Below are 25,716 nucleotides of genomic sequence, written 5' to 3' on the forward strand. Positions count from 1 at the left end.
ACGACGACGCGGTTCGCATAATGTATATATTATTATTGCGTTTATTTTGGGCCGACGCCTTTCGCAACACGCCCATTTGTAGTCCGCAGTGTAGTTTATATACATGAAATGTTCGCTATATTTCTATTTCGTGTGTGTGTGTGTGTGGTGGGGGGGGGAGGAAACTGGCGTGTGGGGCCAGATCTATGAATGGAATTGGGGACTAGACATAAAATACGCACATATAAATTTTGTTTCGTAGAAATACCAACATAAATATTATTATAATTCAATCGTTAACACCTAATCGTAAGACTAGATATAAATAATTACGGGATGTAGTACATAGTTGTTGTGTTAATGCCGTTCATGGTATTTTAAGAACTGTGTTGAATTGCATTTCAATTAGACGAACATAATAATGCATAACAAGAAGTCGAGGAATGGAGGTAGGAAAGTTGAATATTAATAATGTGGAGAATTAGGCAGTTTGGCAGTTTTCAATATAACTCTGTTTTACTTATTTATTTATATATGTTAACGGGTTCAATTAAGAATTGTTTCGATATCTGTATCAACCTTAACTTGTTCTTTCTGAAGTTCCTTAATCAGCGTAAACAGACCAATATGAGCCCTCTCTACCAATTCATTCCAACGCCGCTGCCATTTTCTATTGTCAGCAACATTCAAAAATCCAGTCAATCAATGTTTTGGATAGTTGATGGTACTTTTAAAACAGTGTCTACTCTTCTTACACAACTATACACAATTCACGCACACGTTGGCTTCGGTGCCGATTCTAGGGTTTTGCCTCTAGTAGTCTAGTGTATGTTCTTATGACAAGTATAACTTTAGTCTGGAGTATCTTCGAGGTATTGCTCACAACCTAACTATGTAATATACACTTTAGAATCGCATATATTTATATATTATTTTTAGTTTTTTAAGTATTTTTTTTAATTATTTTATTATTATACTTAACTAGCCATTACTATTTATTATAAAACGATTATTATCAATATTATTATAATACAATATCATAAAAAAATATATTATTTACATAGTCAATTATATACATTTTGCGCAGATTTTTTAAAATAAGAATATAAATTAAAGGTAAAATTGTCTTGTCGGTATTTTAGTTGTCGGTGGATTGACCAAAAACCGAAGCCCTTAATACAACAATTTAAACAAAGAACAATTTAAAATAAATTTAGATAACATTATATAAGTTTAAACATGATAATAATTCAATGTTATAGGTAGGTAAGATAGAATAAATATAATACAAATATTAACAATAATTTATAATATTAAAATAAGTGTTTTAGTATAATTACTAATTAAAACCTACTACCGAAACAATCAATAAACAAATTAGCCGTCACCCATCAATAACACGATACGATAAAGAGTTAGTCGCTGAGATATTTTGGGAAATGTTGGAAAATGTACCCAACAAGGTCATTCATCAAATTTGTCATATTATCACTATTAGTTTTCAGTGTTAAAGTAATGATGACACACTATCAACTATATTAGCCGCCGTCCGATACTAAACACTGAACAATGAATAAAATAAGAACGAAAATATCGAACATTCAATGGTCGATAGGAAATAAATAGGTACTTTTTATACAACTATTATTAGCTAATATAGTATTGTATCACTATCCGACTCTGCCATATTAACATGTTAATAACGAATTTATAGTAAGCAATTTGAATATTTTTATCATTATTCTTCACGCTCTCCAACATCACAACGATATTAGAATATAACAATTAATTATTGACATTTATCTACTTATAGAATGTATGATATCATTACAAACCATACAGAGACGAAATAAAATTGTATTAATTATAACTATTTCATAAGCAAAATATCTTAGAAATTATACGACCCTGTAGTCAACTATAATAGGATTTATATAGGCATCCGGTATATGACATATGTTGTAATTAATACTATATAGTAATTAAAAATACGACTTTTTATCAATTAGCTAATAAAGTAGATGGTTACCTTTGGAATAATACTGTGCGTGTTTTGTTGATGACATGATATTACGTATAAACACATTATACATTATATTAAACACATTATACCTAATGTACCTCATACAATTTATGTACTATTATTATAAAATTAAAAATTCAGGTTTATAAATACGTTTTTTTAGAAAATTTATTTTTAATGAATATTCGTCCGGTATTGCATGACAACCATATCAGAAAAAAATAATAACTTTGAGTCGTCATCACTTTGCAACACTCGACCTGTAGGGTGGTAAAATATGTTTTATATTAATATTATTTTTGGAACGATAAACATAGTGAGCTTTGCCCGCACAGCTGATCCGCTGTGGCAACTATCCGTCCGATATGACAATGATACAATAGGTATAATAATATATAAAAATATATACAAAATTAAGACTGAAACTAAAAACACTAATAAGCACTGGTAATTGCTGGTTAAAAATAAAATTGTATTGCTTTGGTACTTGCTAGTATGTCACCTAGTAAAATATTTTAAACGTAATGATGTGTTAAGTATAGAATTAACATTAAGTATTAATAAAAATAACTTTTATTGACATTTATATAAAAAGCAAACTAAATAAAAATTGAAAATTTCTCATACCTGTCCTATAAATAATACATTTTTCAACATTTTATCGTAAATAGAAAATGTTAATTTAAACATTTTGTGAAAATGTTAATTTAAACATTTTGTGAAAATGTAAAATATCTATAGTAATTCGTTTTCGAGTTGTACCAAAAAACAAAATCAATTTTGTCGATTATTGGATTTGTGTAAAATTTCTGTTTTTCCTTAATTTGTTGTTAGTTTTTCCTGATTATATATAAGTTCTGAGGATGTTTTAGTCTGACCTCTTCAAAGTACAAACAAAATCCAATTTTCTATATAAAACCATCCCTATTTTTGAAAATTAAATCATTTTATCGGCTACATATTATTATCACGTATACGAATACATATATAAAAAACCATCCTTTTAAAAATACATTCATCGCTCCACTCAGAATCCAAAAAAAAAAATTCAGTTCAAGATTTTAAAATTCAAGGTTTTGAATGTTAAATATATTGCCACAATTTTCTATCAACATTTTAACATTTAATTTTTTCCCGGTGGTTTTGTAGTTCCGTTTTCACGTTTTTAGTATGTTTATCTAATGACTTTTTATTTTCCATTTTTCTTTGGTTTTGCCAAATTCGTCTAGCATGGTGTTTGTATTGAATTAAGGAATGCAGTTGAGGTGAAATTCCGATGTTATGTGTGTTATTTTGTGTAAGCTGATTAGACTGCGATAAGATTTCGAAGACGAATAAAATGTGATTTTTACCGGTAGTATTTGGTCAGGATCGAGCTTTGCAGGTGTTTTTTGCTCGCATCTAAACGGAAATGATTTTGTTAATAAAATATCTAAGATATCTGGTCGTCTGGTTATATTCGTAAGAAAGTAAGTAGAATTGTTTGATGCAAGTATTGTGTAAGGATTTTCGGCAATAAAAGTTTGAAGTTTGACTCCTCTTTGGTTATTGGTACGACAGCCCCAGCCCCCAATTAACGTGTTTCGAGTTTAGGTCTCCGGCAATTATAACTGAATTGTGTAGACTCATTACTCTAACGTAGTCAGGGATATTCATTGTACGACTGAGTGGTTGATAAGCACTTACGAACAAATTGGTCTATTATTAATGTTAATCAAAATTGCTACGGCTTCCAGACACTCTAAGCCAGTTATGAATTTCAGCATTTTTTTACTGAATAATTTTCTCGCGAACTAATCTCTCGCCGCCCACAACACGGCACATTTTGTGATTCGATCTACGTGATATATTTTGTGACCATAAGATTCAATTTTGTCGGTATTCGATAAATTAGTTTCAGTTATACAAACAACATCTATGTTGTGGTAATTTAGAAATACTAATAAAGTATTTCTATTATTTTTTTAATCTGTTGGTGTTCCAATTTAATACAACTGTGTTATGGTCGTTCATCTTAGTTAGTATTTATGACGCGCTCTTACAAGATCTGAAGTACCGAGTACCAATTTAGATGAGCGCAGGCCACTTGCTCTATACTCTTATAAGTCTAATACTATATACTATACACTATACTACCATTGCAATTAGTAAGTTTCTCATCAAATCTACATATTTACACGTCACAGTCTCCGCCAGGCAACTCATTAACCAATTTAAGCTGGCTGTACACGAAGCGATTTGGCCACTCTCGTTTTCGGATTACGATCTGCGGTGATTAGAACCACTTCCACGGCTTGCTTACACAAATAGGTGGTTTTAAAATCGGTTTTATAAGACTGCCGCTAACGAACCGTCGCGATAAAACTGCTCCGTGTGTAGCCAGCTTTACACAAATCAGTAGTGCTCTTATTCATAGAATAGAGATTAGATAGAATCGGTACTCGTTGGTAATAACTGTTAAGAGGACGTGTCACCCAAAGCAAAACGAATACAACGGCGGAGAAAATGCGGTGTTAAGTGTTTTTACGATCCGCAAGCACGTGACGTTAAGCGTTAAGCCACGCCACTACCTATTCGCAGTCGGTGGCTGCTCGTAAGCGGCGGTGGAAGCGCACCTTATTATTATATGGACATTTTCCTGAACACATTAATATACTATATTATTATACTTTAATATAATCGATCAATCAGTGGTAATATTAGCATTCCCTGCGTTTCTAGTCAATACTATTATGCTTTCAAATGCGAATAAAAAAGTGCAGAAAAATTGCTATGCCATTCAAGAAATTTAACTCTCACAGATGCTTTACCACATTACTGACTTGCGTCTCTATCCCACTGAGTCATGGTTTAATGGGAGGCGGTAATAGGACATTAACTATTTAAAGTAATAATGTGATTATTTATTAAAATATTTAATTAATTTAATCTTTATTAATGTATAAACATTAATTTTTTAACAGTCTAAATAATTGTTTTGAGTAGCATATGATTTCGTACTATTCACCAATTATAATTATGATATACTTAGATATAAACAACGGTAATTTATAAAAAAATATGCCATTTTAACACATTTTTATTAAATGGAACTGTTTTCTCACAACCAAGTTAACTGTATAGCTACCTATATGTTTCTACTGAAGTTAATAATTTGATAATTACTATGTGAATGTTTTTAATAAAATTATTATATATGTGTACAATTATATAATATGTGTAAATATGTATGCATATGTATGTGTGTGTGTGTGTGTGTGTGTGTCTCCATCTGGAAATGCGTATAGGTATGTAGGTATGGTTTATATGGGTCAACTGGGTCAAGTTAAACGGAATAAATGTTTCAGAGGTGCTTGGGAGTTGCTGTGTACTGCGTTTTTTCTATACAAATTTCATATGATTTTACATTTAAATTTAAGAAGGAAATGAATGATATGAGAACATACTTTTCTTATCTACTCTCACTATATAAGTAATTAAATTAGTATATAGTAAAAACGTTGATATGGCTTCTATATAACTATACAATTTTAAAACAAGATTAATTATTATTAACCTTATACTTACACTAGAAAAACAAAATGAGTAGGCATTTAATCAATAACCTGTATATAACCTGCAGTAACAGTGCCACACTACAATTTATAATGACTTTGAAAACCGTACTAAAAAAATTGCCCAAATCGTACACGTGTAAAATCGAAAATTGTAGTAGCGTTATCCACCTTAATGCGAAAACAATAAATTGTAAGTATTTTTTTGTTCTGTGAAATATGTATGTGTCAATCTATGATTCACTCAAATAACGGACTTCTTGAGTCTCCCTCGCCCCGGTAAACTATACATCATTTCACACGTCGCACAATAAACCGTACTAACGATGATTTATACATTGGGAGTGCACATTATTACACACTGGGTATATTTTGCATCGTTATACTGTGCGAAAAGGGGAAAAAAAGATAGGAGAAAGATCAATGTCGTCATCGCCACCTTATACAGTCGATTAAACAGTATAGCTGGACCGATGTGACCATAACATAAAATATTCTGCATTTTTTTAGCGTCTCCGCGATGACTTTTGATAGTTTATTATACAGTTTTTTTTTATATATTTATTTTAATAATGCACCAGAAAAATAAAAGAATTGCGTTGAAGTTTTAACGATTATATTTGTAATTAATAAATAGTAAAACGTGTACAATCGTAGTGTAGTAAAATTAGAAAATTACCTACCTATATTGTCTCTAATAGGTATTATTAAATTATTGTTTGTGGCATAGGCATATGTTCTTATTAAGTTACATAATAGCATGCTACTAATTAGTAATTACTGTTACATGATTATAATATAAGTAGTATAATAATAAATTCTATTAATTATTATTGTCTATTGATAAGTAAAAAATGTAATGGATCGATTTTATTTTCTATAGTTAATATCATTATTAATATAAAAATATTTATATCAAACATTTATTTTGAAAAATATTTTCAATATATCTAAACAAAAAACAATATATTTTTATCCTTATATGTATTTAAATAATTTTTCATAAAATTATCTTTATTTTATTATTTATTTATTTTTTTTTTTATTGTTTTTTTTATTGTGTTATTATTTAAAGTTGATAAATTATCTACAATAATTACGAAATTTACCTATTTTTGAATGTTTTTCAAAATTATTTTGTAAAAATAAAGAATAGTATATATTATTACGCATATATTAATGAAAATATATTCATAAAATAATATCTTTATACATTTCAATAGATGATTGAAGTTTTCATTGGCGATAGATAAATATGATATTATGTTTAAATTTTCATTTCGATAAAATAATAGATACTGCTCTTTTTATCAAGAGAAGTCTCAACACTATTTATATTAGGTATTATGAAACATTTTCATTAACGTCGTTTTAAAATTGAAATGATTACTCATAAAAGGTGTAAAGAATAACAACCAAAATACAATCGTGTAAATTTAAACAATTTTTATTAAATCCACCGAATTGCAGTCAATGCAACGATAATGCAATGTTGTATATAACATAACAATATAGGAAACGCTTTTGGCGAGTATCGGATGTACACGATAGTGCGTTCGGGTTTGTTTCTTTTCACTTCGCCCCCGTTTCCGGTTGTTTGGTCTCACCGGTTATTCCTGCGCGATAAACGCCAAAAATATTTTTTTATTTTAATGGATTCTGAATTTTATTAGGTTTTTTTCTCCTTTTTATATTTTTTTGTTCCATAATTCTTCACAACGTTGTATTACTTAGCCAAAGTCAATACACGACGCGTGATCATATAATATAGGTACAATATAAATACTCAGATAGATACTGGGTAAAATTTCAATATTGAAGAAATTTAATTATTTTTTTACATTTTTTTATCACTCATTTATAGATATAACAATTAATAGATGTATTATCATATTCACAGTATTTCAATCATTTAACATTCAAAATTTTTAGAATTGATTAAAAAATGAAGTGAATAATTTCCCATTGCTCATGTTAATTAAAATAAGAATATATAATTTTTGGATATAAAATTTATAGGTACATCAGGATTTAGGTATGTGGTGGCCCCTGAACGGGATGCGTTATGGAGACCCCTTATACATAAATAAGGAAATATATTTTTTTACTTATTAAAATAACATTTATTATCTTTATTATATTTAGCAGTACTAGTTAGTAGTAACAATTCAATTAACTACTTATTTAATAATAAATAATTATAAGAACAATTAAATCGAGTATAACTAGTATAAGTAATATCATCATAATATTTTTCCTGTATCCTAATTTAAATATCATAAATAGCATAAAACTATGGGGGCCCCTGGGCTGCAACTTACTCAGTCCTTCCCTAAATCCGGTCCATAGGTACTTATGGAAAATAAACTTTGCCTACTTATTTTGTTTTTAAATTCTAAAATTAAACATACAATATGTCAACATCATACAAATATTGTACAATAAAATAGTATTTATTACACCTATTGCAAAGCAACATTATATAATAAATATTAAAAGTTTCATACGTCTTATGCAATATTATGAAACATGAATACTCGTGTATTGATTATTATGTTCAAGTGCTAAAATATTGTTTTATTGAAATAATCTTGTTTACACAATACCACGAAGTTGTAAAGTGATAATTATATAATATTTAAATTTACTTATTTATTACCTAATTCATTTAAAAATATACTAATATATATTCAATGTCAATTGGGCACTTTTAATTTACAATAATTATCAATTACTGTAATTACATATTATATACATTTTTGAGTAATTTGAATTTGAAATATATAAATTTTAATTAATAATAAAATATGTATAATTATTATAAATGAGTACCTAATGAAAAACAACAAAAATTACTTATTTTTTAAACTATGAAATAAGTTGATATTTCATAACTCAAATTAATAATGATAAATTTAAAGATTCCTATGATATAGTACATTATTATAATGTAAACTACCAGGCGCATAATCAAATGTTTAAAGAGGATGTCAGCGCACTGTTTGTTTTCTCTCTCTAGCCCATGCGCAACATAGACAAAATGCATTTACGCAGCGTGAGTAGAACTCGTTCAATTTTTGTTCTAGAGTAAATATACCTATTATAAAATTAAGCTTTGATAATATTTCTGAGTACAAGACGATGAGTTTTTTCCATTATTCCCAATACAACGTTAATTATATCGTTAAAAAATAGCTATAAATTACAATAATTTTAAATAACCTTTAACTTTTCAAAATTTAAATTTTTTTAAAAAACTCATCGTCTTGTACTCAGAAATATTATCAAAATTTAATTTTATAATAGGTATATTTATTTTAGAAACAAATTTGAGCGAGTTCTACTAAGACTGCGTAAATGCGTTTTGTCTATGTTGCGCATGGGCTAGAGAGAGAAAACAAACAGTGCGCTGACATCATCTTAAGAGAGAGGATAAGTGTTTTAATATATTTAAATACAACTTGTTGAGGGAGGTTGTACACATAACCATCGTGGAGTTATACAGTCATATTAATAAATTTCAAAATATCTTTAAATCTTAAATGTTTCTTCAAATAAAATAAATTATGTATTAAAAATCTGAATAAAATACAATATCAATAAATATACAAAATTATAATAATAATTATATTATTTATATCAGTCTATTCATTCATTCTTTCTTGCCAAATCTTCAGATAATAGGGCCACGACGTCATTTATCGAAAACATTTGTAATAGCAGTTGTTCATAATTTAGAAAAACCTAAATCACTTTTAGCATACCAACCTAATACCTATATTATATTCTCGGATTATATATTTATATCGCTAGGTATCTATTATTATTGATTTTATTAAACGTTGTAGTTTGCAATCGCTTACCAGAAATATAATAAACAATAACAATTGACAACATCTAGTTACTAGTCGGCATCTAGGTAGGTATACTAAAATATAATTCTACTAATTACTACCTATGTACATACGATTGTATAATATGCACTAATGACTAATGTAATACCATTGTCTATACATATGGGGCATGGCCTATCCATAGTTATGTAAGTGTATATAGGTATACTAGAAAGTATTAATGAAGTTGATAATAGAATAATACAAAATATTCTCATTTATCTGTACTAATAAGTACATTTATAAACAAATCAATAATGTTGAATTATTATTGATAATGAAAATTTTACTACCAATGCATCTATCATTATTAGAAAGAAAGTTTATCCTATGTACTGCACTCAAAATCTGTACAATAAATCTCATAATAATATCGAATTACAATTTACAGATTAATCATTAATGTAATTTTTTAATGATAAAAATAAACTTAAAATGCTTGGATAATTGTAGTAAGACAATATTATTTATTCGATTTATTGATTATTGACTATATAAGTATATTAATATATTATATAAACTTTGTTCGTCGACCCGGTTGGAAGATTGTTTTATTTTGTCACTTTCACATAAGTTTCCTATATGGCCATATAGATGTAGGTATCCACTAACAGTGCACTGTTATGTTATATAAATCACTCACATAATCAAACAAGTTATTTGATTTCAGATTTTAATAATTTTTTTAGGTACCTACTACCTATATAATATATTATTAAAAATATATTTTACTAAACTCAGATGCGTAAAACTTATGTGTACCTACCTAAAGGTAAAATACACACGTATCTATTCTATCAGGTACTAATTCAAATTTTGTGTTCAGGAATGTTTTATAGTAAGCTAAAAATAATACATTTTTTTTTTTTTTTAATTTACAGCTTATTTTATTAATAAGTTAATTAATCAAAGTAGGTAAGTATTGCTTTTAATTTCTATACTGATTATATATACTTATATAATAAAGTTACATTATTAATGTTCTGTTTCATAATTTTCGATTATAGATTATAAATGAAGTGAAGAACGTATTAATTACACAATAGTGTCTATGGTTATTTAATATTTATGTCTGTAACTGTGTACACGAACAATTAAAGTAGAAAAAATCTTAGATTTTTAACTTAAGGGTAATTTTTGGTAGCGAATTGGTTTTAGTTAGTTATTATTATGAAAGTCAAAAATATAAAAATTCCAGTATTTTTCAATATAATCGGAAAAAAAACAAAATAAATTAAAATAAAAATCAGAAAATTTTACGTCAAACCAGTTTTAGATTGAAAACAAAAAATAATAACTGTAAACAATTTGAAAATATCACTAATTATATATATTAGCTTTATAAATACGCGTGATCAGCATTAAAAACATTTTCACTCTTTTTAAGCTATTTATAGGCATTTAAAATTTTGGATTATGTTCCGATAAAAACGTTTGTATAATAGCCATTTAAAAATAATAAATTTAAAAGACATTTTTTTTATAAGCATTTGAAGTTTAAATTTTGACAAAATTCTTCATTTTCACGGACATTTTATAATTATTTTATTTTTAAAAATGAATGAAATGTTAATTTTTTATACAAATTATATAAAATTGATTATAGATATTTGATATTTGAATATTTCCTAATACAGTGTCAGTGTATTACTAATTATCCGCGAAATAGGGTGGCAGGGTCCCCTGCTGTAGATATACCAATAATAGTTTAAATTTGAACAATATTACATTTTTTAACAAAGATTAATACGATTTTAGTAATTTTGTTGTAAGTTAAAAATATTTTTCTTGATTAGGTACCTACCTATTTGAAATTTTTAACATATAGTGTTATACTTTCAAATATGTACAATTGGGGTCCAACATTTTTTTAATATAGATACTGACATTTTATAGTCAATAAACTACATTTATCAGTAAAATGTGGCTACTTTTAAAAACTTAACGGGAGGAGGGGTCCGAACCGCTTGCCCCCCCCCACACATACATAAGGCCTTATACCTACCTACATAATACCTAACATAAAACCCTTTATTGTCAAATTAAATTAGCTGTTATCTTGTTAATCCATCATTGTTCATAAGTTTACATAGTAAAAACATAGAGCATGTTCTGTGGTAATTGTTTAAAACAAAAATATGATTGATGAATAATAAAAATCATAATTATTTCTATTAGTATAAATATATATTTTTTTAAGTAATGGTTGATTATTAAACAAATCTAATAGGTTATAAATAGAAATCATTTACAAATTATACAATATTAAAACTAAAAGAAAACTTAGGTTTTTAAATTTTGCACAAAGATGTTTAATTTTTTTAATTAGAAAAGGACAGAAAACATATAATTGATTAACATTTAAATTATCTAGTAATATTTATCTTCTAATTAAAATGATATGTATTCTTATTTTTTTGCTTAACTTAATAATAAGATATCAACCAGAACCATTGAAATCTGTTAACAACTTATCATTCTATGCATAACATACTATTCAAGCAATATATTCCATTAATGATTAATTAACTAATTATGTGCTTATATTGCTTATAAAATAATAAATTTTCATACATTTTAAACCGTTTTCTTTGAAATTATTTACATATTTAACTTAAGTGCTTCAAAATGAATCACATCATACCAACCACTAATAAGTGGTTATGGCTAAGTGGTATAGCTGAAGACTGTATTCATACTTCAAGGGCTAATAATATTGAGTGATCATACCAAACATATCTATATCAGTTTTTTAATAATTTAGAAATTCTAATGAAAGAATCAAATGATATTTGACAAGGGTATTTAATTAATAATGCACTAATTATAGTAACACTTTTTCAATATTAAAATAGGTAAAAAAATTTATTTTACAGACAAATAAATACATTTTATCTTATAATATCAATTTCATACATTCATTGGTCTTCTGTATGATTTTAGCTTATCATGTTCATATAACTGGTGTATTTTTTCATACATAAATCTAAAGAAAAATAACATATTATCATAATTTTTGGGCGGCTCATTTGTTTCGACATCTGTTTCTGTGAATTCAACAAGCAGTTGATGGATAGCTTCAATAGTAGCTAAAAACCACCGGGGGCTGCCTTTTTGATGCCTCCAAAATTGAGATAATCTTATTTGCAGCTTTATACATGGAAGTCCTGAAAAAAAAAAGAAGTAATAAGTAAGTATTACTATTACGTAATAATAAGAATAAGGTTAACTAGAATTAAAGTATCAAACCTGATATTATTGGATCCTTCAGAATTCCATTACTTTGATTCCACGTACTATCGATAAACAATGCATGTGTAATGAATTTGCTAGAAGTCTTGTTTTTGTTATATTCTTTACTATCTTCTTGTCTGTAATCAAAGTATGAATAATTAAGTATTAATTTAACTTAAGAATATTACTAAAAATAATTATTATTTGTACAGTAAAACTTTCATTAACGGTCACATCTATGTAACAGTTAGGTTGTTTGGTCCCATGAAGTGTTATACCATGTATTGTCACCTCTATAGGACGGCCACTTGTAAATAGTGGTCATTATTTATAGTCCCTTCGGTGACTGTTAATTATAAGTTTCATTGTATTATTTTTATTGTTATACAAAACTACTTATGTCATAATATATTGTATTTTGCAATTTAAATGTTTTTGTACTTTACTACTAGGTCATACAAATAATGTGCCATCCTACATTAACCCACAACACTTCTTTAATATGGCAAACCTAATTAATCATCTTACATTCTTAATAAATTTTCTATAATAAATACGGTAGACAAATAAACAGATAACAACAGAATTCCACAAATTTCATCAATGTCTTCCAAAACTATCAATAATAACCCAACTCAAAATATATTCTCTTAGAGATAATCTAAAACCAACAATAATCCATCACTGAAATGCTATTAATGAATAATTTCCCATCATGTAAAATGTAAATATATACAATTAATATTTTTCTTATTGTATTTAGTGTAAAGATTATTAAATTTAAATAATAATAAAAAAGGTAAACCTTTTACATTTGTATAGAATAAGAGGAATATTCCAGAGAACTGAAGCTTGTTTGCTGATGTATTGTGTTACAGGTGTTATGTTTTGGTCATAAATTTAAAAAAATACAATTAAAATATATATTTGTACACGGGTTTTCAGAAAGATTTTTCAAAAAAATGTTGTATGTTTTTACTTTATTTTAGTTTAAATCTATTAATTTTGTTTGATATTTTATTTTACATGTTTGAAATATATTTTCGCAATGATTGCTAGTATATATAATGGAATTACTTCAATGCTGTAATTAACAACAATACCAACAAACTAAGCCGATTATACATTTTTCATCTATTAGAAAAATGTGTAAAGTTATAAGGGTCATTATATGTATATTTTAATAATAATTTAATAATTTATGTTCCTGTAATTAAACATGGTAAACATAATATTCAAAACAAATAGTGTATGACAATATCAAAATGTAAAATTTAAATACTTTTTTTTTGAAGAATAGTAGTCTTGTAAGGTTACTGCAGATTTTCCTGGATAAATAAGGATTACCTGAAACAATAATAAAAAAACAAATGACAGAATTATTAAAATCTTTTTATACATGTTTTTGTAAATATAGTAAACTCTCATTTAACAGACACTTTTTTAGGAACAGAAATATTTTCATTTAATATTTATAGGAAAACCTCTAAATAACGGACACTTTTACTTAGATTTTATACTACAATTTTTATAGTAAAAATTGTCCAAGTTTATTTTATTATAATGTGCATGTTACACATTATTTTACGAATAAAGTTTATATTATCTGTAGTATGAAATGGTCGTCTTATTTGGCAACTGGTTTTGTTTTGAATAATAATACACAGTAGAACCTTGATTATCCATCACCCGATTATCAGTCTTTCTTAGTTAACCGCCAGGCGGCGAACTAATTGTGTATTACAGTAAAATGTTATCGCCTTATATATGAGCAAATTTATCAAAAACTTTTTTGATAATATCTACTAGATAAGCGATAGGTATGTACATAAAGTAATCTTGTGGTAATCCGAATATAGGCTAATTCAAAGGGTTTCGAATGTACATCACCACTATTCTATTATTGTACTTAGATATAATTTAAAATAATAAAATTAATTTTAATGATAAAATGTAAGTTAATATTTTATTTATTGTACTTAAATAGTTTATACACAAATTAATAAGAAAATATTTAAATTTGTAACAGCCCAAAGTAATACGAACGACCCTTTTACCCAATCCCTTTTAGTTTACCGAGACACTACTATACATATATTTAATGGGTGACATAAAAAAAAGTATTTTGTAATAGAGGACGTATCTTTGTATTGAAAAGTCAGTTATCACACGAGTGTTTGTATGCGTGAGTGTTAATTGCCTCTTTATGTGCAAATATTGTCATAATTATTGAAAAATTATAAATGTGTATTTATGTTTAAAAAAATGCTTGTTGCTTGCTTAACTATCTTTTTGATAATCCGCCAAAGCTTTGGTACCAAGACTGACAGTTAATCAAAGTTCATAATTACAAATAATATAAATATTTATAAGTGTATCATTTTTTCAATATATTTTTATAGTGCTTATTTTTTATTGAAATTCTCCTCTTTAATTAGCAAAACCAATTCTGGTAGACCAAAAGAGTGTATGGTATTTAGAAAATTCACTGTATTTAAAATATTCCAAATAATATTTTTATATTAATTTCTAAAAAAATTGAAATCAGTAAAATCAGATACACTTAGGTACTTGTACATTATTATATATAAACAATTATAATTATAAAACTTTGACAATAAGTTACACATACAAATTAAACCTATTAAAAGGATGAACACTTTGAAAACCTGCTGTCCCACTAAGATGTTTAAATATAATTTATATTATATTCAAGTTATTTATATAGATCAAATAAGTTCCATAACAATGAATGTATAAGTCAATAATTAATGCATTAAAAATTGTAAACCAATACTGTCACAACAAGAAAATTAGATGCAATTATTAATGTTTTTAGGGTACTGGTTTGTTATAGTCCCGTGCGGCATCCATATAGCAATAAATACATTGTATAAATATAAAATAATGAGTTTATTTATTGATATTAAGAGGACGCGTTATACCCACATGGGTTATCTCTGTATTACTAATGTAGATCATAGCAAATTTTCATTCAGCAGATCACATTTTATGATGTTAGCTTTAATACTAGATTAATTTATCTATTATCAAATTTAAAGGTAAGAATATTATCTGAGGCATCTCATAGGATTTTATTGACATCTTAATTTTTAGGTGAGTTATGGTTAAGCAAAATATTAAAACTTTAAAATGCTTGTAACTGGCTTAAAAATTTAAATACCAATAAAAGCCTATGAGATGCTCTAGATAACATTATTACCTTTAAATTTTATAATAGGTAAATTAATTTTAATATTAAAGCTAACATAAAATGAGTTCTGCTGAACGAAAATTTGCTATGATCTATATTAGTAAGACAAAGACAACACAAGCGGGTATAACATCCTCTTAATCTAATAATTTACAGTGGCGATCAAAACTAAACAATAGTGATCTGTTTGACACAATCTTAAAAGATATAGCAGAATTTTGGAATCACAGAAACCATCATTTTTAACATTATAAACATTTTTATACATTTTTTAATTTATCATTGTTTTAAAAGTATCATTATTCTAAGTATTATATTTTATCAATATATATATCATCAAATTATTAGATTAGTATCAATAAATAAACTAACTATTTTTTATTTGTACAATGTATTTATTGTTATATGGATGATAGGGCTATAACAAACCAGTACCGTTTTTAGTTTCCATACAGTACATAGATACCAGATGATAAAACATTGAATACAAATTATGCTATACAATAAATGATTAAATGTTGATGAAAATTACTTTGTCGTTTTCGGTGTACCTGGGCATGTCAGGGTAAATATAAATAGTGACATCGTTTGGTGCTAAAAGAGCAGCATGTATCGCAGTGCTTTTGCCCGCTATCTCTCGACTGTGCTTTATGATGTCAATTTTAAACGGTAACTATAAAAAAAAAAATTCCGGAATAAATATTACAATTCGCACATTATGGCAATGTTCAAAAGCTACCTCAAGCATTGGGATTTTATTTTCTACATCAGCATTTAAAGTGTAACATGTGTAGCAAAAATACTTCCTAGACTTCGAACACTTGCGACACGGTTGCCGTTCGTTTATGTTGAACAACGCTTGCCAGTCATTGGATATCTCCAGGCCTTCGAACGGGTTCATCTTCGCGATATTATAATATTAAATAATTAGCGGTTTATGTGTAATTAGATAGGTACCGATTTGAACATTTTAATCGTGCATCACATAAATTATTCTTGTTATCAAAATATTAGGCATATACAACAGTTGAAACGAAATGAAAAATTACATAATAAACAATATTATTATTATTATGTGACCTTATCAAAAGTATACTGGCTGTGATAACAAATTATCTATATTATGATGTTACAAAATTCCAAATTGCAATTTGAACCAATTTTAAAATCGAATTTATTCACAAACTGTATACGTTTGTTGTTTTTGCAAATTGTTTTCTTACCGTATACATTTCAGAATGAATTGCATTAAAAAAATGATATTCCGAGTATTTTTTTCGACTACGAACAAATTAATTACGGGCGTTGTAAGTTTTTAGCAGCCGGGCGGCAAACAGCACTTTGGGCACGTCTGTCCAAAACGTCAATAACAACGTTGATAACAAACGAGTTCCCTGACTGCGGTTTGAACTTTATATAATTAAAAATCCATACCTTAGTATAATATTTTGCTCCGTTAGCTTTCGTGGTAATTAAACTGACAATGAACGATGATGGACGTTTGGGTTTAATATATTATTTGAATTAATCACGTTCAATTGAATAAAAATTGTTTTTTAACTCCAGCAGGTATGTAAATATTAATTATATAACAAGTGAAATTTCGCGTTTTGATTCATTTTCGATAAATAAGTAGATTTGTAATAGTTACATTATACCATAAATACCAGAGAAATTGGTAAAATCAAAAAAAAAAAAATTACTCAACTCTATTTTATGTATTTATTTTATATTTTACACGGCCATTGAACAATTTTTTCATTGTGAACTATTTTGTGGATTACATTTTTTTCATCATTAATTTATAGCATTTGGCTGGATTCCAAAAACATAATTGCTCAGCATAACTTTAATATTTAAATATATTTTTAGTTTGTTTTTTGTCTCCTGAGTGTTCAATTGTCCTTATATGTCTAAAATTTATGATTTTACAGGGACGATGAAGAAATTCATCATATCTTTACTGCTCTTCCATATAATACTGCCATTGAGTTTACTAATATGTGAGTAATATAATATTCAGTTAAATTTATACCCATGTATTATTTGTAGTTTTAAATAGTTTTAGGTTATTTTTGCCTTTTTTTAAACTTTTAATAGATGTTGTAAAATTTAAATGGCGTTTTTAAAATTTAAAATTAAATTTATTTGTAATAGTTTTTGTAATGAATATTTTTAATTACTATTAAACTAAAAATACTCAAACGTATTTAATATAATTAGGCATGACATGATCTTGTAAAGAAACTTTAAGACTAATAAACTAACATATTTTATTTTATACTTGGTTTATAAATGTTATATGCATAACACTATATAATGATAATAATATGTATTTATAGTATTAGTAGGTAGTATTAATCATAGTATGCATACTGTATATAGCTTAGTTGATGTACATATTTGTACTTACTTACTTATGGTTAGAATCATAATAAATTATTTTTTAGGGACTATCTATTTTTGAATTATGAGAAACCAATAATTTTTTCTAGAGATTAGATTTATAATTAGAACCACCTCAATTTAGAACATTAGTCTCATAAACCTTTCACTTAAAGTGAAAAATTTAAAATAATTTAATAATACAGTGAAACTTGGCTTATTGTACTTTTTTTTTAACTGTAAAATTATAAGGTCTTTATAAAAATTTGTATATTTATGGGCGGAACTACAGCCTGGGCCAACTGGGCCATGGCCCAGGATAATTGGCTCCGTGTTAATGTATACATTTTCTAAGAACATATTATTTTAAATGTAATAAAATAAATTAAATATGTTATACATTTGTATTGTAATAAAAAAAAACATTGGTGTTCCCTATTGCCCTCCACCTTTTCCGTTGGATATGATAGGTGCAAAATGACTCTTATGGGTGGCCCAGTCTAGTTCTGCCTATGTGTACATTTGAATATATTTCAACTTCTATGTATAGATAACATATTACGTTCTATCTACCTTATTTTAACCATAAATAAATGTTACTATCTATAAAAACTGAACTTAAGACGTCTTAAAAAAATAATTTATGATTTTTTTTTTTATATACGTGTACATATTATATGTGATTTTTATAAATTTAAATTCAATATTTTTATTACATATCTACACATACATTTTAGAACTAACCTTAGAGCATACGCTTCACAGTCAAAAAGACCGGGCTTTTAGAATTGTGTTCATTGCTTCAAAAATCTGAAATATTTATCTAACCCGACCTAGGTACCTTTTAATTAGGTGATCACCTAAAATTAGATACAACTCACAATTGTATACAATTTGATGTCTGTAATATAGAAGATTTCAAAGTTCATTATCTATTAAAAATAACTGTCTAAAAGACTGTGTGCGTGGTATACTGTGATATAACCTTATATGTAATAACTATATGAGTGTTTAATTTGTTTATATTAAGTATCAATAAAAGCATTTGACAATTTTTATTTATTTAAGAGCAATAAAATAATGATTATTTCAATTGATATATTTCAATACACTATCAAAAAGACCGTATGCATAGAATCTCGTGAATATTTTTAATGCGTGTAATCTAGGGTCAAAACTGTTTATAACAGACAATATTGATGGTCCCTTGAGTGTCCTTGATAGACAGGATTTACTGTTATTAATTATTGTATACATTTAATGCATTCTAACATCTAGTTCCATATTATTTGCAAATTATATTTGGTTAAGACGTGTTTTATATTACTAGTTAAGGAGTAATCCTTAAATCATCAGTTGAGATCAGATTTATATACAGTAAAACCTCCTTATAACGGAATAGCTCTGTACTAACTGATTTTTCTGTTATAAAGGAGTTTCCGTTATAGAAAGACTAAAATAAAAGGGATTTAGACTATGCAGTACTGTTGTTGTTTTCCGTTTTAAGGAGATTTCGACCTTATAGAGGGTCTGTTATAAGGAGATTTTACTGTACTCTTAAAATCTTTTAATATATATATACTCCTAATATTCTTTTGAAATATCAGGTATATGATGTTTTATGTCATTAAAACTGCAAAATATTTTGTAAAAAAGAAAAAATTATTTAAATTAATCAGTTTAAATTTATTTTATTTTATTTTATTTATAACAACAATTAATTGGTGCATGATTGGTGTATAAAAATAATATGTAATATAATTAAGTAATTATTTTCTTTAGAAAAATATTAACAAAAATAAAAATATTGTTTTTTATTCTCAAATATTTTCTAACCCAGTGGTTCCCAACCTATGGGCCGTAAGCATCATGGTACTGAGCCGCGAGCCATGGGTATAATATTAAATATTATATATATTTAAAATGATATTATTATATATTTTTTGTTATATTTCTGATCATAATAATATTTAATCAATTTTAACTATAGTGTACAATAAATGTACAATTAACGATACAATTTCGAACGTTTAAATGCAGTTTTATCTTATATAGTTATATGGTCTATATATATTATAATTTTATGAAAACCTATATAGGTATGCTATGGGTGTGCCTCAAATATTTTTTTACAAAATTAGTGGTCCGCGAAACTAAAAAGGTTGGGAACCGCTGCTCTAACCCATATAATATGATTTATATGTAAAATAAAATTGTTTTATGAATTCTGTTTTGCACGAATTATAAATAATATTATATCTTACTTCAGTTTAATTGCATACACTGATATTTTACAAACAAATATTTAAAATCATAAAAATGCAACCTCTAATCATCAGTTTTTTATTTTACTTTTTCGCTGTTATAAATATTTACTTAACTAAATGTATAATTTAGTTCATATTACTATTATACAAATTATCACCATATTAGAATAGGTATCTAATTGAATAAATATTAGATATTATTGTCATTTTTATGTAACAATAAGATAACATAATCAATAATTTTAAGTGGTATCACTTAATTTAAACATCAACATATTAAGAATCTGAATGTTACAACATTACCAAATTTCAATGCATCATTCATTATAGCCAATAGATAAATATATAATTATTGTTTAATTTAAGTATTCTGTATTTTAAAATTATTATGCATAGGTAATATTAAATACTTAACATAATTTACAAATTATATTTTATCAGGATTTTTTTTATATTTCTAGTTATAACTCTACCTCTCTATGACAGTACTTATAACTATACTTGAATAATTATTTGGCATTCATTTAATGGAACAACAAAATTATATGATTCATAATATATCATTAATGGTAATTTAAACAACAAAATAGTAATTAATAACACCTAATAAAACATAAATAATGATAAATAGGTACCATGTTTTGTATGCAATGAAAAAATTCTGACAATCTTATCTTTGTCAATAAACATTTGAGGTCTACACGTAATACATTTTTAATTAGTATCATGAATTATATAAATGAATAAGTTATTTTTACTCTTACTATAAATCTTATTTAAGTTAGTTTAAATGGTGGAGTTTAATTATTTTTAATATTAATAGATTTAATTAAAAGTTTTCCGGTATACTTACTTATTTCACACTACATTATTGAATATTACATTAGTAGCTTTTAGTTTTTAAGTAATCAGAACTAAAATTTTATTTTTATATCTACTTTTGTAGCAAATATTTTGTAAAGGCCCTTAATATATTCATATAACATATAAAATCTTATTTAATTAATTTTTTTATATAATAAGCAACTTGATTTATAATTTTATTATTAATTTAATAAGCAATTATAATTTGTTAACTTTGAACCTTAGTAGAAAAATTAAAAAATTACCAGTGGATTATGATGTATTTGATATGATATAAGTATTACATTTATATGTAATGTACATTTCATAAATACCCAATACTTTTATTCAATACTCTACATTTTATTTTTTATTTTTTGTATAAATTAAGATATTTTAAGAGTTCACATATTTTTTTTAACTTTTATTTGTTTTCTTGATAATTGATAAACTAGAATTCAAATATATAAATTATATGATAGTCATTTACCATGAATATGTTAGAACAATACAATTTTGAGTTAATAAACTTCTTAGAATACTAAGACACTTATAATAGTTATTTTATGTATTTAAAACAGTAATTGTTATAAAAAACCCTAAATCATTAGTCTTTGAAATTGTACTACAACTATTTAAGTATAGATAATAAACAATATACATATTATGATATAATACTTGAAATTAGTAACATATAACTATCCAGAGTGTTTTTATATGATATAAAATAATATTAAACATTATGTATTTACATTATTTTATGATGGCCTTTTTACTATAATTATTAGTATTTATGGTTTTTGTTTTAATATTGACAGTGTTATGTTGTTTTTCCTATTTTACTATTTTTATAACTCAATATTTTAATTATAAAAATATAATCAAGATGTACTGTATTTATTATTATTTTCTTTGTGTTGTAGAATTTTCAAAATATTTACACTAATTTTAGGATATTTTTACCAAAAAACTATCTACAGTATGTCGTTATTATATAAAACACACAATGATTTTAAGTATTTAATGAAAACATATGAGTAAATTAATTTAAGATCATAAATAAATTTGTTTTCCTTGTTAAAGTTAAATCTTGAACTTAGATTATTAAGTCTTAGAAGTAAGAACTTAAATTCACTAATTGAATATGTAAATGTGTTCTCGGTTAGGTACCTTATTAGAGTTTCACCTTATTTAACTATGTACCAGCTTCTTGGTCTAAACCTTATAATGTCAATAGCTATATAAATATTTGATGGAAATTAATAATTCTACTTTTAAAACATTTTCATGGATTAGTGCTATACTAATTAGTTTGAATACACATCAAAAGTAATAGTTTTGGAAAATTATTTCTGTATATGTCTGCTTGATCAGAATAACAAATTTGTTGATTTTGCAATAATTTTTTTCTTTTTATTTATCGTCTACACCATAATCAAAATGTTTCAATTATCAACTTTGATGCTGATTTATAATAAAAATTGGATCTAGTTTGAACTTTAGATAGGTTAAAATTAAGGTCTACTTGTATTTTTCATATTAACTGAAGAAAAAAAAGTTAAGTAAAAAATGGTAAGTTTTACATCAAGAAGACTCTACACACCTGTTTTTGCTAAATATTTCTTAGGAGAATAGTTCTCATTTGGGTTGTAATTATCCCAAAAATTACGACAAATTATAGGTAAACATATTATCTGTGTTCCTATGTTGAATAATATGTATACGTTTACTCGGTAACTTTTTATGGAGACGAAATTTGGTTATTGTACTATTAGTGTACCCAAAATAATTAATTTTCTTGAAACATATTTTTGAAAAAAAAAATTATAGGTATTCGTATATTTATAGTTTTATAGTATTGCTCTGGTGGCTACAGCAGCAGTGTTGCATAATCATACCCGACCACTCACACCACATGCATATACAGCAATACCATACCATAGGTTAAAACCTGTTATCTGATGCAGATGAGCTCATTTATAAATACTCAAATCATCAATATGAAAATAATATTGCATGCTGATTGCTGATGAAATGATGAATATTGTATTTTTATCGATTTTATTATTCCGTTCTCCTACACGTTTTTGATTGCATTGAATTCGTTATTTTATTATTATCTCAAAACAAATAACTACAGAAACTTGAAATGTAGTATAAACAAGTATTTTTATTATAATTTTAAATAATCATTTATATATTGTATATAATATTTTAAAATATTTATAGATATTTGAAATTTTTTATTTTTTTTTATAAATGTACATAACAAGTGTATGAATAAGCAAAAATAATTTAAAATGTAATACTTGCAAGGTTTCTTATAACTAATAAGGTTCCTTAAGACTTAAATAGTTCATTTCCCAATTAAAAAATATCAAAACAATAGGTATTTATTATTATTATTTAAATTGAAAATTTTAATACAATGACAGGTAGATACTCGTACTAATTTGTTTTTTATATGTATTTAAGATTTAAAAATATAATATAAAGTTCTTTTTACGTTTGTACCATAATATGTTAAAAAAAAAAATTCTACAGGAAATTAAAGTTATTTTTTTAAGACAGTTTGAAGTTCAAATTTTACGACATTGGAATTCATCTACAACATGATTATTTTTGATCAAAAAATGTTTGATATTTTGTTGTTTCAAGAAAAAAAAATAATAAATTAATTACAGTAGATACATTCAATTTTCATCTAACATCTATATTATAATTTCAATTATATAATACATTTATCTAGGTATACTTTTAATTATTTTTGAATTATTTATAAGTATATCAAATATTCAATTTATTATTTATTTTTTCTACTTAGAGAACACCATATCCACATATATTGTCTCTGTTTTACTAACGTACATCATAGCAAATTTGGGTCCAGCAGAACTTATTTTGTGATGTTAGCTTTAATATTAGAGTAAATTTACCTATTATAAAATTTAAAGGTAAGAATATTATCTAAAAAATTTTATTGATATTATCATATGACATTGCCTAATGCCTAGATAATATTCTTAACTTTAAATTTGATAATAGGTAAATTTACTCAAATATTGAAAGTTAAAGCTAACATCAGTACATCACAAAATGTATTCTGCTGAACGTAAATTTGCTATAATGTACGTTATTAAGACAAAGATAATACATGCAGGTTAGCATCCTCTTAATGGCGATAACAAATTATTCAGCTGTTCAAAATTTTTAAAAATTTAATACATAATAAGCTTTCCCACATAAGCTGATTTTATATATTTTAAAGTATAATGATATAATTTTTTTCATGCATTTAAAGTAAATATGTTCACAAAATTTGTCAAGATCGCAAAAAGTTTTAAACTATTTTTAGTTAGAAATCCATAAAAACTTTTCTTTTTATACCTAAGTCTTGAAAATATAATAAATGTTCTAACCATAAAATCTAAAAATATATAAAGACATATTTTTTTATTAACATTTCTAGGTAGTTCAAATTTGATCAAAATTACTCATTTAAGCAATAAATAATGATGTTAATTGTTTTGTTATAATTTAAAAACATTCGAGGAAATTAAAAATTTTTTGTATACTATATTATTACTATGAATTTTACTAAACGCATATGACATTTTAAATTTATTTAAGATATTATCTATTTATACTATAAACCTTTTTTTTACTGTTCAATGATTTTAAATTTTGAGTTTTATAAGTTGATATAATATATAATATGTTATAAATATATTATATTATTATAATAATACAAAATAAATACTAATAATTTAATAACAGAAATATCTCTGGAAAAATTTATATCCATCTACTGTAATTTTATAAGTAAAATAAATAACTTGCTGATATATGCTGACAGACCTTCGTCTCTGAATCGTTTTTTTATTTACAATTATTACAATTACAATTAAAATTATTTACAATCAAGTTTTTCCTACGCATTTTTAACAAGTCTAAATTTAAGTGGTTTAAAAATAGTATATTTTATGAATGTGGTTCTCTAAAAATACTACAATCAAAATAATCTATATTTAATAGCCTCTATTTTATTTGTTTGACCTATTTAGTACATAGACCAAAGGGTCAACATTTTTTCTAGGCATAACCTATTTAGTGAGAAATATAAAGATTTTAACTTAGTAGGGTTAGTAAAACTGTTACTCTGGTATCTTATTAAGCCTAATTGCTTCAAAGTTTTATTAATTATATTTAAAATATAAATATTGAAAATTAATTTTCAGTCCAATGTAATACCCAATTCTTCAATATTTGAAACAGTCGACAGTTTTTAATTAGAAATAAAATATGGAAATACAGTTGACGCCGC

The 25,716-nt window shown here is 25.5% G+C and overlaps 2 protein-coding genes across 5 annotated transcripts in view; one reads left to right on the top strand and one right to left on the bottom strand.

Moving 5' to 3' along the window:
- Positions 1-12,293: 12,293 nt before the first annotated feature.
- On the bottom strand, positions 12,294-16,947 carry LOC113558830 (DTW domain-containing protein 1). The gene is made up of 5 exons (XM_026964398.1): positions 16,637-16,947; positions 16,430-16,570; positions 13,966-14,030; positions 12,699-12,820; positions 12,294-12,616 (listed from the first exon to the last, which is right to left on the bottom strand). The coding sequence occupies exons 1-5, from the start codon at positions 16,796-16,798 to the stop codon at positions 12,360-12,362; spliced, it is 747 nt and encodes a 248-aa protein (XP_026820199.1). The 5' UTR covers positions 16,799-16,947; the 3' UTR covers positions 12,294-12,359.
- A 291-nt stretch (positions 16,948-17,238) lies between these two features.
- The window catches only part of LOC113558829 (piezo-type mechanosensitive ion channel component-like), a 37,608-nt gene continuing 29,130 nt past the window's right edge, over positions 17,239-25,716 (top strand). For all 4 annotated transcript variants that reach the window (XM_026964391.1, XM_026964393.1, XM_026964394.1 and 1 more), the window contains exons 1-2: positions 17,239-17,466; positions 17,832-17,900. In XM_026964391.1, coding sequence (XP_026820192.1) covers positions 17,837-17,900 — 64 coding nt within the window. In that variant the 5' untranslated portion in view covers positions 17,239-17,466; positions 17,832-17,836. The remainder of the gene's footprint in view (positions 17,467-17,831; positions 17,901-25,716) is intronic.

The sequence above is a fragment of the Rhopalosiphum maidis genome, chromosome 3 (genome assembly GCF_003676215.2).
Source record: "Rhopalosiphum maidis isolate BTI-1 chromosome 3, ASM367621v3, whole genome shotgun sequence".
Taxonomy (NCBI): domain Eukaryota; kingdom Metazoa; phylum Arthropoda; class Insecta; order Hemiptera; family Aphididae; genus Rhopalosiphum; species Rhopalosiphum maidis.

Bases quoted from the DNA above. Each gene is read 5' to 3' on its own strand.
- LOC113558830 (XM_026964398.1), bottom strand. From the start codon at position 16,798: ATGAACCCGTTCGAAGGCCTGGAGATATCCAATGACTGGCAAGCGTTG. The intron at 14,031-16,429 runs GTAATTTTCATC...TTATTGTTTCAG, and splicing joins GGTACACCGAAAACGACAAA to GTAATCCTTATTTATCCAGG. The intron at 12,617-12,698 runs GTTTGATACTTT...TTTTTTTTTCAG, and splicing joins GAAGGATCCAATAATATCAG to GACTTCCATGTATAAAGCTG.